The following is a 13,043-nucleotide window of genomic DNA, read 5'->3' as shown; positions in this document are numbered from 1 at the left end:
GTGGGCGAACAAGCGTACTGTAACCTGCTTCCTTTGTTGTCGGAGTGCATTTCCTTAGGATTCTTCCAATGAATCTCAGTCTGGCATCTGCTTTACCGACAATAAACTTTATATGATCATTCCATTTTAAATCACTCCTAATGCGTACACCCAGATAATTTATGGAATTAACTGCTTCCAGTTCTGATCTGCTATTTTGTAGCTAAATGATAAGGGATCTATCTTTCTATGTCTTCGCGGTACATTACACTTGTCTACATTGAGATTCAATTGCCATTCCCTGCACCATGCGTCAATTCGCTGCAGATCCTCCTGCATTTCACTACAATTTTTCACCATCTGGTGAGCAAGATGTAAGAGACAGGCGAAATACTCTCAGACTTCAAGAAGAATATAATAAGTCCAATCTCAAAGAAAGCAGGTGTTGACAGATTTGAACATTACCGAACAATCAGTTAGTAAGTCACAGCTGCAAAATACTAACGTGAATTCTGTACAGACGAATGGAAAAACTAGTAGAAGCTGACCTCGGGAAAGATGAGCTTGGATTCCGTAGAAATATTGGAACACGTGAGAAAATACAGACCCTACGACTTACCTTAGAAGCTAGATTAAGGAAACGTAAACCTAGGTTTCTTGTATTTGTAGACTTAGAGAAAGCGTTTGGCAATGTAGACTGGAATACTCTCTTTCAAATTCTGAAGGTGACAGGGGTAAAATACAGGGAGCGAAAGGCTATTTACAATTTGTACAGAAACCAGATGGCAGTTATATGAGTCGAGGGACATGAAAGGGAAGCAGTGGTTGGGAAGGGGATGAGACAGGGTTGTAACCTTTCCCCAATGTTATTCAATTTTTATATTGAGCAAGCAGTGAAGGAAAAAAAAAGAAAAATTCGGAATAGGTATTAAAATCCATGGAGAAGAATAAAAACTTTGAGGTTTGCCGATGATATTGTAATTCTGTCAGAGACAGCAAAAGACTTGGAAGAGCAGTTGGACGGAATGGACAGTGTCTTGAAAGGAGGGTATAAGATGATCATCACAAAAGCAAAACGAGGATAGTGGAATGCAGTCGAATTAAGTCGGGTGATGCTGAGGAAATTAGATTAGGAAATGACACACTTAAAGTAGTAAAGGAGTTTTGCTATTTGGAGAGCAAAATAACTGATGATGGTCGAAGTAGAGAGGATATAAAATGTAGACTGGCAATAGCAAGGAAAGCGTTTCTGAAGAAGAGAAATTTGTTAACATCGGGTATAGATTTAAGTGTCAGGAAGCCATTTCTGAAAGTATTTGTATGGAGTGTAGCCATGCATGGAAGTGAAACATGGACGATAAATAGTTTGGACAAGAAGAGAATAGAAGCTTTCGAAAAGTGGTGCTACAGAAGAATGCTGAAGATTAGATAGGTAGATCACTTAAATAATGAGGAGGTATTGAATAGGATTGGGGAGAAGATAAATTGTGGCACAATTTGACTAGAAGAAGGGATCGGTTGGTTGGACATGTTCTGAGGCATCAAGGAATCACCAATTTAGTATTGGAGGGCAGCGTGGAGGGCAAAAATCGTAGAGGGAGACCAAGAGATGAATACATTAAGCAGATTCAAAAGGATAGAGTTTGCAGTAGGTACTGGGAGATGATGAAACCTGCACAGCATAGAGTAGCATGGAGAGATGCATCAAACCAGTCTCAGGGCTAAAGACCACAACAGCAACAACAACAACAACAACAAGGTTGACTCGTCAGCCACCTTATAACACAGACTCCAGGTGTTGTTACACGATTAGAAGTACGTCCAAATTATGTGTTAGATGTGCTCGTGGCGCTTACAGAAATTTTTCCAAGGGGGGTGGGAGGGAGGGGAGACTTTAGATTTCCGACTTCCTAATGAAATGACCAGTTTAGAAACATGTCATGCTATAAGAACTAAACTGAATAAATGGTACAAATAATTGACGGTTATTCACTGAATACATGAATAACAACTCCGCATTCTATGGAGATAACCAGAGTGCGCAGCAGTCGTAAACATAAGACAATCGACACGAAGTATATCGACATTTACTAATAACAATCAGAGCCGAAGCTCTGCGTAATATCGCAGCTTCTCGCTGCTGCCCAACTTTGTACTCTTAACAGTCATTTTACATGTTCAACAGGCGAGTCTGGAGGGCGAGGGTGGTGTTGTTGATGGGGGGAAAGGGGCGGCTATTCGCTCCCTTATTCTTCCCCATCCCCCCTCCACTATTTACACCCCTGATTTTATCTCATCTTCATCAACGTGCACGTCGCTGCAGTTGTGTCAAACACCCTCAGACGGGGACTCATGGCAAATAACGCCACACCATAGTTTCATTGTATTTTTCAACTGTGATTTTGATTTGTTGGCCAATCCTTCAAGGTTGTCCACAATACACTCCCGGAAAAAATAGTACACCTGGAAAGACGATTTTGATCCAATGATAGCGAACCTGTTTGAGAGACTATAGATGTACTGATAATTTATTCATAGTCGTCCACCAACAGTGCAGAGACGTACCTACCAGAGAGCCACCTGCGTCTACCCTTTAATAGGGAATGCTCACAGCCAGAAGGTTCAGTGTGGTGTAAACGTGTGAAACATTCAGGGAGCCATGCCACAGGTGCATACTCGTGCTTCCTGTAGCCAAATGAGCAAGTGTGAAATGGGTCAAATTGTGGCCTTCCGAGTGGTGGGATGGTTGTTTCGAAGAATTTCTATACAAGCACGACGTGCTCTGTCATTTGTCCAATGGTACTGGTATCAGTGGTCATGTGAACATTCTCACACCCATACACGAGGTTCTGGAAGTCCACGCAGCACAGACGCCGCCAGGCTCGTCGTATTGTAAGGGTAGCAGTGGCAAATCATACAAGTACCAGAGAACAGATAAGAGGGCTTGAGAGCCCAGACGTGTCGACACGAACTGTTGCGAACCAGTTATTAGCAGTGAGACTACTGGCACACACACTTCTAACCTGTCTTCCACTCACGCAACAGCTCGACTGGTGCTGTCAGAGGATAACTTGGAATATGGAATGACGCTGTAGTCTTCAGCAATGAATGCTGAGTCTGCCTGCACGCAAGTGATGGTCGTTTGCCTGTATGACGTAGTCCTGCCGAGTGCTGTCCTGTAGAGTGCATTCGTCCAAGAAACACTCGCCTCGCAGAAGGTTTTTGAAAGTACTGCGATATGTTACAACGTTCGTTCACATTTGGAGTTTCTGGAAGGGACGTTAACCAGCGCTCAGTACATGCAGAATGTTGTTAGAGCCGTTCTTGTTCTGTTCCTGCTATAGAAAGATGATGTGATGTTCCAATTGGATTACGCCCGCCCACACACCACCCGTGAAACTCAATGTGCTCTTCAAGACGTGGAGAAACCTCCTGGCTAGTATGATCTTCCAACTTGTCTCCAATCGAGCAAATGTGGGATATAATGGAACAAGAAATGACTCCCGAGAGTCGTCAGCCAACAACTCTTACAGAACTACATCAGCAGGTCGAGCAGGCGTGGCACAAGGACAGTATTCTCCATCTGCATAATCGACTGTATACCAGACTCGGCTCCATTGCCACCCATGGAGGCTATACCACTGCTATTAGTATCATCGCATGGGTTGATGATACCTGTTACCTCAGAACCGCTGGTGCTATTAATCTGTAAATGTAATTATTTCACGTATTCCATATGCACTGTTGCACAATATTGAGTCAATTGGCAACCTCTAAAAAGGTGCACTGTTTTTTTCCGTCAGTGTAATTACAAATACCGAGTAATCCGGCGCTACGCTCGCAGGTTCGAATCCTGCCTCAGGCATGGATGCGTGTGATTTCCTTAGGTTACTTAGGTTTAAGTAGTTCTAAGTTCTAGGGCACTGATTACCTCAGCAGTTAAGTCCCATAGTTCTCAGAGCCATTTGAACCATTTTTTGAGTAATCTGCTATCTTAATTGTATATGGGTATTGTGATGGAAACGCTGCTACTGCTTGTAGAGAGTTGTTGTTGTTGTTGTGGTCTTCAGTCCTGAGACTGGTTTGATGCAGCTCTCCGTGCTACTCTATCCTGTGCAAGCTTCTTCATCTGCAACCTACATCCGTTTGAATCTGCTTAGTGAATTCATCTCTTGGTCTCCCTTACGAGTTTTACTCTCAACGCTGCCCTCCAAAACTAAATTGGTGATCCCTTGATGCTTCAGAACATGTCCTACCAACCGATCTTTTCTTCTAGTCAAGTTGTGCCACAATCTCTTCGCCCCAATCCTATTCAATACCTCCTCATTATTTAAGTGATCTACCCATCTAATCTTCAGCATTCTTCTGTAGCACCACTTTTCGAAAGCTTCTATTCTCTTCTTGTCTAAACTATTTATCGTCCATGTTTCACTTCCATGCATGGCTACACTCCATACAAATACTTTCAGAAACGACATCCTGACACTTAAATCTATACTCGATGTTAACAAATTTCTCTTCTTCAGAAACGCTTTCCTTGGCATTGCCAGTCTACATTTTATATCCTCTCTACTTCGACCATCATCAGTTATTTTGCTCTCCAAATAGCAAAACTCCTTTACTACTTTAAGTGTGTCATTTCCTAATCTAAATTCCTCAGCATCACCCGACTGAATTCGACTACATTCCATTATCCTCGTTTTGCATTTGTGATGATCATCTTATACCCTCCTTTCAAGACACTGTCCATTCCGTTCAACTGCTCTTCCAAGTCTTTTGCTGTCTCTGGCAGAATTACAATATCATCGGCAAACCTCAAAGTTTTTATTTCTTCTCCATGGATTTTAATACCTATTCCGAATTTTTCTTTTTTTTTTTTTCCTTCTTTGCTTGCTCAATATACAGATTGAATAACGCCGGGAAAGGCTACAACCCTGTCTCACACCCTTCCAAACCACTGCTTCCCTTTCATGTCAATCGACTCTTATAACTGCCATCTGGTTCCTGTACAAATTGTAAATACCCTTTCGCTCCCTGTATTTTACCCCGCCACATTCAGAATAGAGAGTATAGCAGACTATTTCCTAACCATATACAACCAGATCCAAGAGTGTTTACTCATGCTTTCACTGAACTGTGTGAGCCCAGTGCAGTGCCCAGCAGTCATATTTCATCTGAACGCACTAATTAAGAGTGTCGATGAGGCAGAAAACATAACTCAGTTGACAGAATGTAGTCTTTCAACAAGCACACACAAGATTTATACATGTATCGGTGTACCACCATACAATAATATGGCGCACATTACATATGCACGGTTTCTACCCCTATCATTTACGAAGGAATCAACGTTTTCGAGAAGGAGCTGAAGGTAGACTATTGGCATTTTGTTTTTAAATAATCCCAGTGATATTGTTTACTGACAAAGCCACTTTCATTCTTGACGGTATCAATAACAATCGTAACTCACATGACTATGTGGAGAAACATTTTCAGAAACGCTTTTCTGTAAATGTGTAGTGGTATGATAAACAATCGGTTGACTTGTGTTGTGTAACAGCATCTTCTTACTAGGCCCTGTTTCTTGAAAACGAACTTCCAGCATAACTGGAAAAGGTTGCTCTCGATACAAGAATGGGTATGTACTTCCAGCATGATGGGGGCCCCTGCATATTCTAATGGTCAGGTGACACAGTATCATCTAGTGCTAACATTCTCCGAAGATGGATCAGGAGAAATGGCCTTGTTTGTTGGCCAACAGTATCCCCAGATCATTAGAGTTTTGCTCGTGGGGAAGGTTGAACAGTGAAGTCTACAAAGAAAATGTAAACATCAGAGAACTATTGATCATTGAACTATGAATAACGTTGCTCTAATAAAATAACGCCAAGGCGACCTCGTAAGTAGTACACGTGGTCATGCCAAGAGAATTCGAGAAAGCATTGAAATTGGAGATGGAAACTAAGTTAATCGTTTGCCTATTGTTAACACTTTCTGAAAGCATTTGTTTGGGTTACATTTTACAAGATGCGTCTCTGCAACCAATGAAAATTGGACATCTGTTATATGGAATACTTTATTCGAAGTTGTCTACTCTCCCAACTCCTAAAATGTTTATTATTCCTCCTGAATTAGCTAGTATAGTGAATTTTCAGTGTACAATCCACCTTAGACACTCAGGTTTGAGCAATAAATAAATAAGTAAATAGCGATAATACTATTTCCTTGCAGCGATTTGTTGGTGCAATCCAGTTTTGGTAATGCCTCAGACCACATCTCTAAAAGGCACACAAATGCGTAATCTGTTTTCCTGAGAAGGATCATAGCATCTGTTGCCGTTTTAGTAGATCAATGGGCGGAGGAGAGAAAGTCTTCTTTTCGTAGGGAGGCGATAGGAACCCGAGGGTTAGAAGAACTCATTTACCTCTCTGGGTTTAACCCTTCAACCTTCTATCTCTGTTGTTTCTTTTTCGATCACTTGCACCCCCACTGTCGTTGTGGGTGGCTGGGGCCTGTCTCGTCACACTCTCTGTACGGTTCTAAATATTGTACAGGGCGTCCCACATACAACCGTTACGCCTCACGCTCAAGATTCAAGTAATACTGACCTAACAAAAAGAACAGGTAATACTAACGTTAAAAATCATGCAGTTAGTTGTTTATAAGAGACACTGAGAGCGGTGGCCATGGGCGTCCAGGCATCTCTGACTTTGTGTGATGTCGTTATCAGTAACACGCTGTAATTCTGCATGCTTTTTTAATGTGCCCCATAAACAGAAATCACACGTTATTAAGTCTGGGCATCTTGGGAGACAGAGGCCTGTACTGACAAGTCTGTCTTCACGGAACGTGTTGGTGATGTGGGCCATACTTTGATTGGGTGTGTGAGCAGTTGCTCCATCTTATTGGAATAATGCATACAGCTTTCCTGTATTTGTTAATTATGCTTAGAAAGAGTGAAAGCTCTCGAGATATCTGGCACAGCTTAAGGAGTAATTAAAAAATATGGGGTCACTAACGCGCATGCCAGGCAACACACACCAAACATGTGGGTTGTCCTGCGACCAGTATCTGCAATTCTGGGAGTTCACATAACCTGACAAATTAAGCCAGGCCTCGTGTCCACAAAGCAAAGCAAGGGGTCCAAGCAACCGTTAGCAACTGATGTTAACAGTCGGTTAGTCTAATGAACTCCTTTTCCCTGATTTCAACTCTTCTTTCACAATCATATCACAGGCGTTTAATTTCATATTCTTTAGTGCATGATGACACGATTTACGACCCCCGTCGGAGGTTCGAGTCCGCCCTCAGGCTTGGGTGTGTGCGTTGTCCTCAGCGTAAGTTACTTTAAGTTAGATTATTAGTGTGTAAGCCTAGAGACCGATGACCTCAGTGGTTTGGTCCCATAGGAACTTACCTAAGGTGACCAGATGCAATTGGAGGACAAACAGCTTCAAAAAGCAAGACAAAGGAAGAATAAAAGAGATCACATCAAACGGGTCAACTGCAGATGAGGATACCACCCGCCAGCTTTGGACAAGTCACGTGACTGCCGGGAATTACCGGTAAAACTAGTAGTTAATTGTTACTGGTGGTCAGGTGGCGATCCCCAGACCAACATTTTTTTATTTTAAATTAAAAACATTGATTGTGGTGACAGTGTGGCATTAACTGTTTTCATATTTACGCATAGTTTTAAGATTTAGCAAAGACGGCTGCCTAAACGCCACTCCTCATTGGTTAATTTCATGTGGCTTGCCCAAAGCTGACGGCTGGTATCCTCATATGCAGTATTCCCCATCAAACATACGTTCAATTTTAATAAATGAGTTTATTATTTATAGACATAACATACATACATTCCTTAACAATTATTGATACTTATCAGAGGAACCAATTTTTTGCATAAGTTTAAGCTTACTTAACAAATAATTGTCAAAACATTGATTCAAGGTTTAATCTATTCCTCTCATCAGTCCACCGTGTGGTAGTTAGAGAAAATATTCTTTCAGCATTAGCATTATGCCCTGAAATACTGAAAAAGTATTCAGCAAGTTTCAGCAACTCGGAGTGATAGTCAACTGACTTACTGTCGCAAAAAAACTTTATCCATTTTTTACTACAAGATAAAGTCCTAAATTCTGGATCATCATTATTCCTTTTTAGAAACTGCCTGAAATTGCAAAACTGATCAAAATATTTTGCATCTTCAATTTCAGAGGCTTTACATTTCTCCTGCAAATATACAAGGCTTTTCTCAACATCACTGTAGCAAAAATCTTTTTAAGTGACATCCATCTAAAACATGAGAACCCCTCAAACATACAGAGCCATCGTTTCAAATATTCATGGCATGACTGATAAAGTAAAATAGCTTCCTCCATAAAAAGTTTGACTTCTTTATCGAAGCCTTCCTCTGTTGCAATTTTCAGGATCTGCTTGACCTTAAAGCAAATGAATTTTTCACTTAATCGGTCTTCAAACACCTTACATAATGACTCTAAAATTTCAATGACATCAACCACAGAGTTGTCCTCCTTTTCTAATTCCAGAATACTTGTACTGAACAAAGACATAAATGAATGCAAATACCATAAGTAAGCTTCACACAACCTGCTCTCAAAAAATTGAAACAAAACCTTTGGTGGTTTACTTTTAGAGAGAAAGTAAGCTTTAAGAAGAGCATACATTTCCAGTATCCTTTCAATGGCTGGAAAAAGAGACAGCCACCTAGTCTTCACATGAGACAGGACTTGATTGTAATTAACTTCAACAAATTGATTAACTGTATTACGCTCAACTTTGTGAAAGAGCTGGACACTGCAAAAATCCACCCGGACCCTAGGCAAAGAGCTAAAAAGGAGGGCAAGTCCGGATTAATCCGGATGTCTGGTCACCCTAAACTTACCACCACCACACGATTGACGAGGTGCACCAACCTGCTGCGATAACCTCCTTATCGACTTGAGGGGACTTCTCACAATGTCCATGTGAATTCTTTCTACCTGTATAGTTACAGGTGTCCTCACTGCCTGTCGCTTATTCCTCTGCACATTTTGAACGTATACTACAGCCCTCCATTTGTTGCACAGATCTTGAATGGTGCTGGTTGTGGGGAGTTTCCTACCAGGGTACTTCCCTTGAAACACTTCTTTAAATTCCCTGATGGTGCCCGTCTTTGTGTAACACTTCGAAATGTCAATTAGGGGGTCTAATGCAAACTGGTCCATTTCTGTAAGAGCTCAGCATTACGAGCTTCTCGCAACAACTGACGCATGAACACACAGCTGCGCTCAAGTGTCCAATAAAAGACAGTGTAGCCAACTTCCGAGGCAGTGTTACCACATCATAAGCAATTCGACTAGAGGCGTACCGGTTTTATGTGGGACACTGTATCAACAACATTACATTTTCTTCAGGCCAATCTGTCACTCACGCTACTCATATCAACAACGAAAGTATTTCGGAATCAATATAGCAGACGAATGCTTACAGTGTTCCTAGCGCGAAGTTAATGCAGATGAGTAGAAAAAACAAAGCACAAATCAAGAAGTGTGCTCTTTGGCACGGTCACGTCGATTACATGACAGGAATATGTTATCGACCCACCTAACTTGTACCCTTGGCGAATGGGTAAAAAGATTCTTCTACTTTGCCCGATTTAGGTTTTCTTGCGGCTGTGATAATCACTCTCAAAAAAGTAATGAAAACATAAGAGTTTATCGGATAATAATTGTCTGAAATACAAAATTAAAATTTTCCCGCGAGTGAAGACTGGAATCAAGGACCTATCGTTCAGCAGCTCCTCACGTTAACCACAGGACCACGGTGCATCCAAGTCCAGCGCTTCTTTGATGTTGCATATCTTGCCATAGACTACTCAGTTTGTATATTTTGCTTATTTTTTTCATAGTCCACGCAACTTCTTCCTGTTTTCTCGATTGATCTGTGTTCAGTTTTTCAAGGCCTATCCACTGGCACTAAATCTGAGGGGGGTGCGATGGGGAGGTTCCCTTGTGAGTAGTGTTCGAATGTTTGGCGTCCGCACCGCTTCGGATTAACAGAAGACATCGAAGCAATTCAAAGGCGGGCCGCTAGATTTGTTACCAGTAGGTTCTAACAACACGTAAGTATTACGGACATGCTTCGTGGACTCAAATGGGAATTCCTGGAGGGAAGGCGAAGTTCTTTTCGAGTAAAACTTTTGAGAAAATTCAGAGAACCGGCATTTGATGCTCACTGCACAACGAGTCTATTGCCGCCAACGTACATATCGCGTAAGGACCACGAATATAAGACTAGAGAGATTGGGGCTCATACGGAAGCATGTAGGCAATAGTTTTTCCCTCGCTCTATCTGCGAGAGGAACAGGAAAGTAAATGACTAGTAAAGCTACAGGGTACCCTCTGCTACGGCGGCTTGCGGTTATGTATGTAGATGTAGATGTAGATGTAGAGGACGTGAATTCACTTTGACTGTTCACTAAAAGGCCGACAAGAAGCGGAACACGAGCGAGCACCGGCGAACGCAAGCCGAACGCGACCGGATGAATATTGCTCACGTTTGCATACCATTTTTACCACAGAGAATTCCCGTTCGCATGTTTTCGCTCCGGAGTAAACCATGCAGGTCGCAGGTTCGAATCCTGCCTCGGGCATGGATGTGTGTGATGTCCTTAGGTCACCTAGGTTTAATTAGTTCTAAGTTCTAGGCGACTGATGACCTCAGAAGTTAAGTCGCATAGTGCTCAGAGCCATTTGAACCATTTTTGAACCACAAACGTGTAATTAGGCACTTAGGACTGTAACTGAAAGTTTTAGGTAATATGGTCTCCCCACCTCATTCGTCTTTCTTCTGTATTTTTTGCTTATCTTCCTCGTTGTAAAATCGGATTTTGAATTGAACTTATAACAAAAATTAATAACAATTATTTCGCGTAGTACTCAAATTGAAGCAATGCGTTTTGATTCGTCTACATTTGTGCAGGTTGCATGTCTATTTCGCTGCTTGTTTTTTCTTCCAGCTTAACACGTGGCTCAGTGGACCCTAGTCCAGAGTTTGCAGCCATAGAAAAAAATTTAGGGGTTACCAGAAATGAAACACGGGTCCTCTACGTTACCAGTCCGGATCGGTAATCGCTAGCCGACTAGCCTTATACACAAACTCGTGTTTGGAGAAAACTGGTATCGTACTAGGCTTGTCATTTTGTACGGATCGCCCCTACTTTCCTGTAAATGTCCCATATGCCTACATGCGTCTGATTGGGCATCCTCAAGTCCCTGCCTTTTTGATTCACTTTTACAATTTTATTTTTCTTTATATCACATGTCATCATTTTTAATTTCATGTTCGTAAGTTTATCATCTTATTCTTGTTAGCGAAAGTCAACACATTAAAATAACGCGATAAAGCAACAAAACAATTGGTTTAAAAGTCAACTGTGTTGCTCGCCGCACCCTCCTTTTTCATAATACCTAGTGCTGAAGTGATTGAGTGAAGGAATATTGAAATGTTTCGAACTTAACGTTGTCCTGTAAGAGCAAAACATTATTAATATTGTGAGGTTTTTAGGGTTTTCCGAAGTGTGATTCATATTTAAAACGCTCAGTAGATTTAAGTGGAAATACAAATAGCCTTGTTGATGAGTTTAGTGATGACAGTTATGAGAATCAGAATGAAAACCGAAAGGCAAAAGTGAAAACAGTGTGCTAATTTTGTATTGAATGATTAGAAGGTAAACGGTCTTAAAAGTTGGTCAGCTAAATGTGATGATGAAGAGAAGACAAAGTGTAGAGTGTGTCCCAATTGAAAAGGTGCACTGCGGATATTCGTGCCGGTATGTGAAACAGGAGGTGTGTCTGTAAGCTCCAACCCCAGTCTCATTGATTTCTGTCATTGTATAAGATAAACACTGTTAACTTCTAAATATTTAAAGTTTGAAGTGTGGTGCTTGTAGTTAAATTTTGGTCTGAGAATAAAAACTGACGACCATTAGTGACAATTGCTCATTTAATATATTAAGTGCTACATTTTGTTTGAAGTGTACCCACTTTTGACATACCAAAGTTGGCAGTCTCACGACTTTTGACTTGCCAACGTTGGCAAATCTATTATGTAGTGAAACTGATTTAGCTATTATGCAAAGAACAAACTCATTCAACATTCAGATATAGGCGGTGTTAAAACCAGAGATTGACAACGTGTATGTTCCACTTCGCAATTAGAAACGACAAGGAGACATTGTCTTCACAGGTTTCCCGACATCCGTCAAAGAGGGATTCGAAAGATTATGATGGTGGACAATATACAAAACAAACTCAAAAATTGTTTTGATATTATCTGTTCTGAAGAAAAAAAAAGATGACAGTGTCTGCTACACATATAGAAAGTCCTGGGTTTATATTCCAGCTCCTGTAAATAAATAAATAAATAATAAAGAAAGTTCATTACTTTCCGACTTTCGAAAATTGTGTTTTTTGTCTAATTTTCAATTTTTATACAAATTGCAAATAAGCAGTTGCAACTAAAATTATATTTTACGTACAACAGTAAAGAACAGTCGATTGCAACAATGCAATCGAATAGTGCTCTAAATTAAGTCATTTATTACGCTCAAGTGCATGTGTCTGCTTTGTAAAACGCAAAGTTCGATGTAACAGAGGGCACGAGCGTCTTATCCGTGGTCAGATTACGAACAAATGGGAAAATAATGACTACTCACGGGCGCAGCAGAACAGAGCCAGCGGCAGCAGTGTGGGCAACATCTTGCTCAGGACGCTACTGCCGCACTTTTCGCAGCTCGCAGGGGCGGGCGGCTATCTAATCCACGAACGCGCCCACCGACAGCTGAAACCGCCACAGCTGCAGAGAAACCACATGCTACTAAAGTGTTATTCGACATGTATACTTCCCCAGTCGTTGTACACTCTGTTCCATTCCATTCACATATTGCGAGGGCCAAAACTGAGGGGAGTGGTTCTGTTAGTTTCGCGAAATGAAGAAAAGTGGAAGAAACGCTTTCTTACAAAATAAAACAGAAAACTACTGAAAAACTGTCTTTGTAT

General features: G+C 41.2%; 1 protein-coding gene across 1 annotated transcript in view; it reads right to left on the bottom strand.

Annotated features, from left to right (window-relative positions):
• LOC126272403 (acetylcholine receptor subunit alpha-like) overlaps positions 1–12,778 on the bottom strand; it is a 272,215-nt gene extending 259,437 nt beyond the window's left edge. Inside the window, exon 1 of the mRNA XM_049975231.1 lies at positions 12,701–12,778. Within this exon, the coding sequence (XP_049831188.1) occupies positions 12,701–12,743 (43 nt within the window). The 5' untranslated portion in view covers positions 12,744–12,778. The remainder of the gene's footprint in view (positions 1–12,700) is intronic.
• Positions 12,779–13,043: the final 265 nt, after the last annotated feature.

The sequence above is a fragment of the Schistocerca gregaria genome, chromosome 5 (assembly GCF_023897955.1).
Source record: "Schistocerca gregaria isolate iqSchGreg1 chromosome 5, iqSchGreg1.2, whole genome shotgun sequence".
Taxonomy (NCBI): Eukaryota; Metazoa; Arthropoda; class Insecta; order Orthoptera; family Acrididae; genus Schistocerca; species Schistocerca gregaria.
The sequence above is the reverse complement of the archived record's forward strand: the minus strand, read 5'-3'. Positions and strand labels throughout refer to the sequence as shown.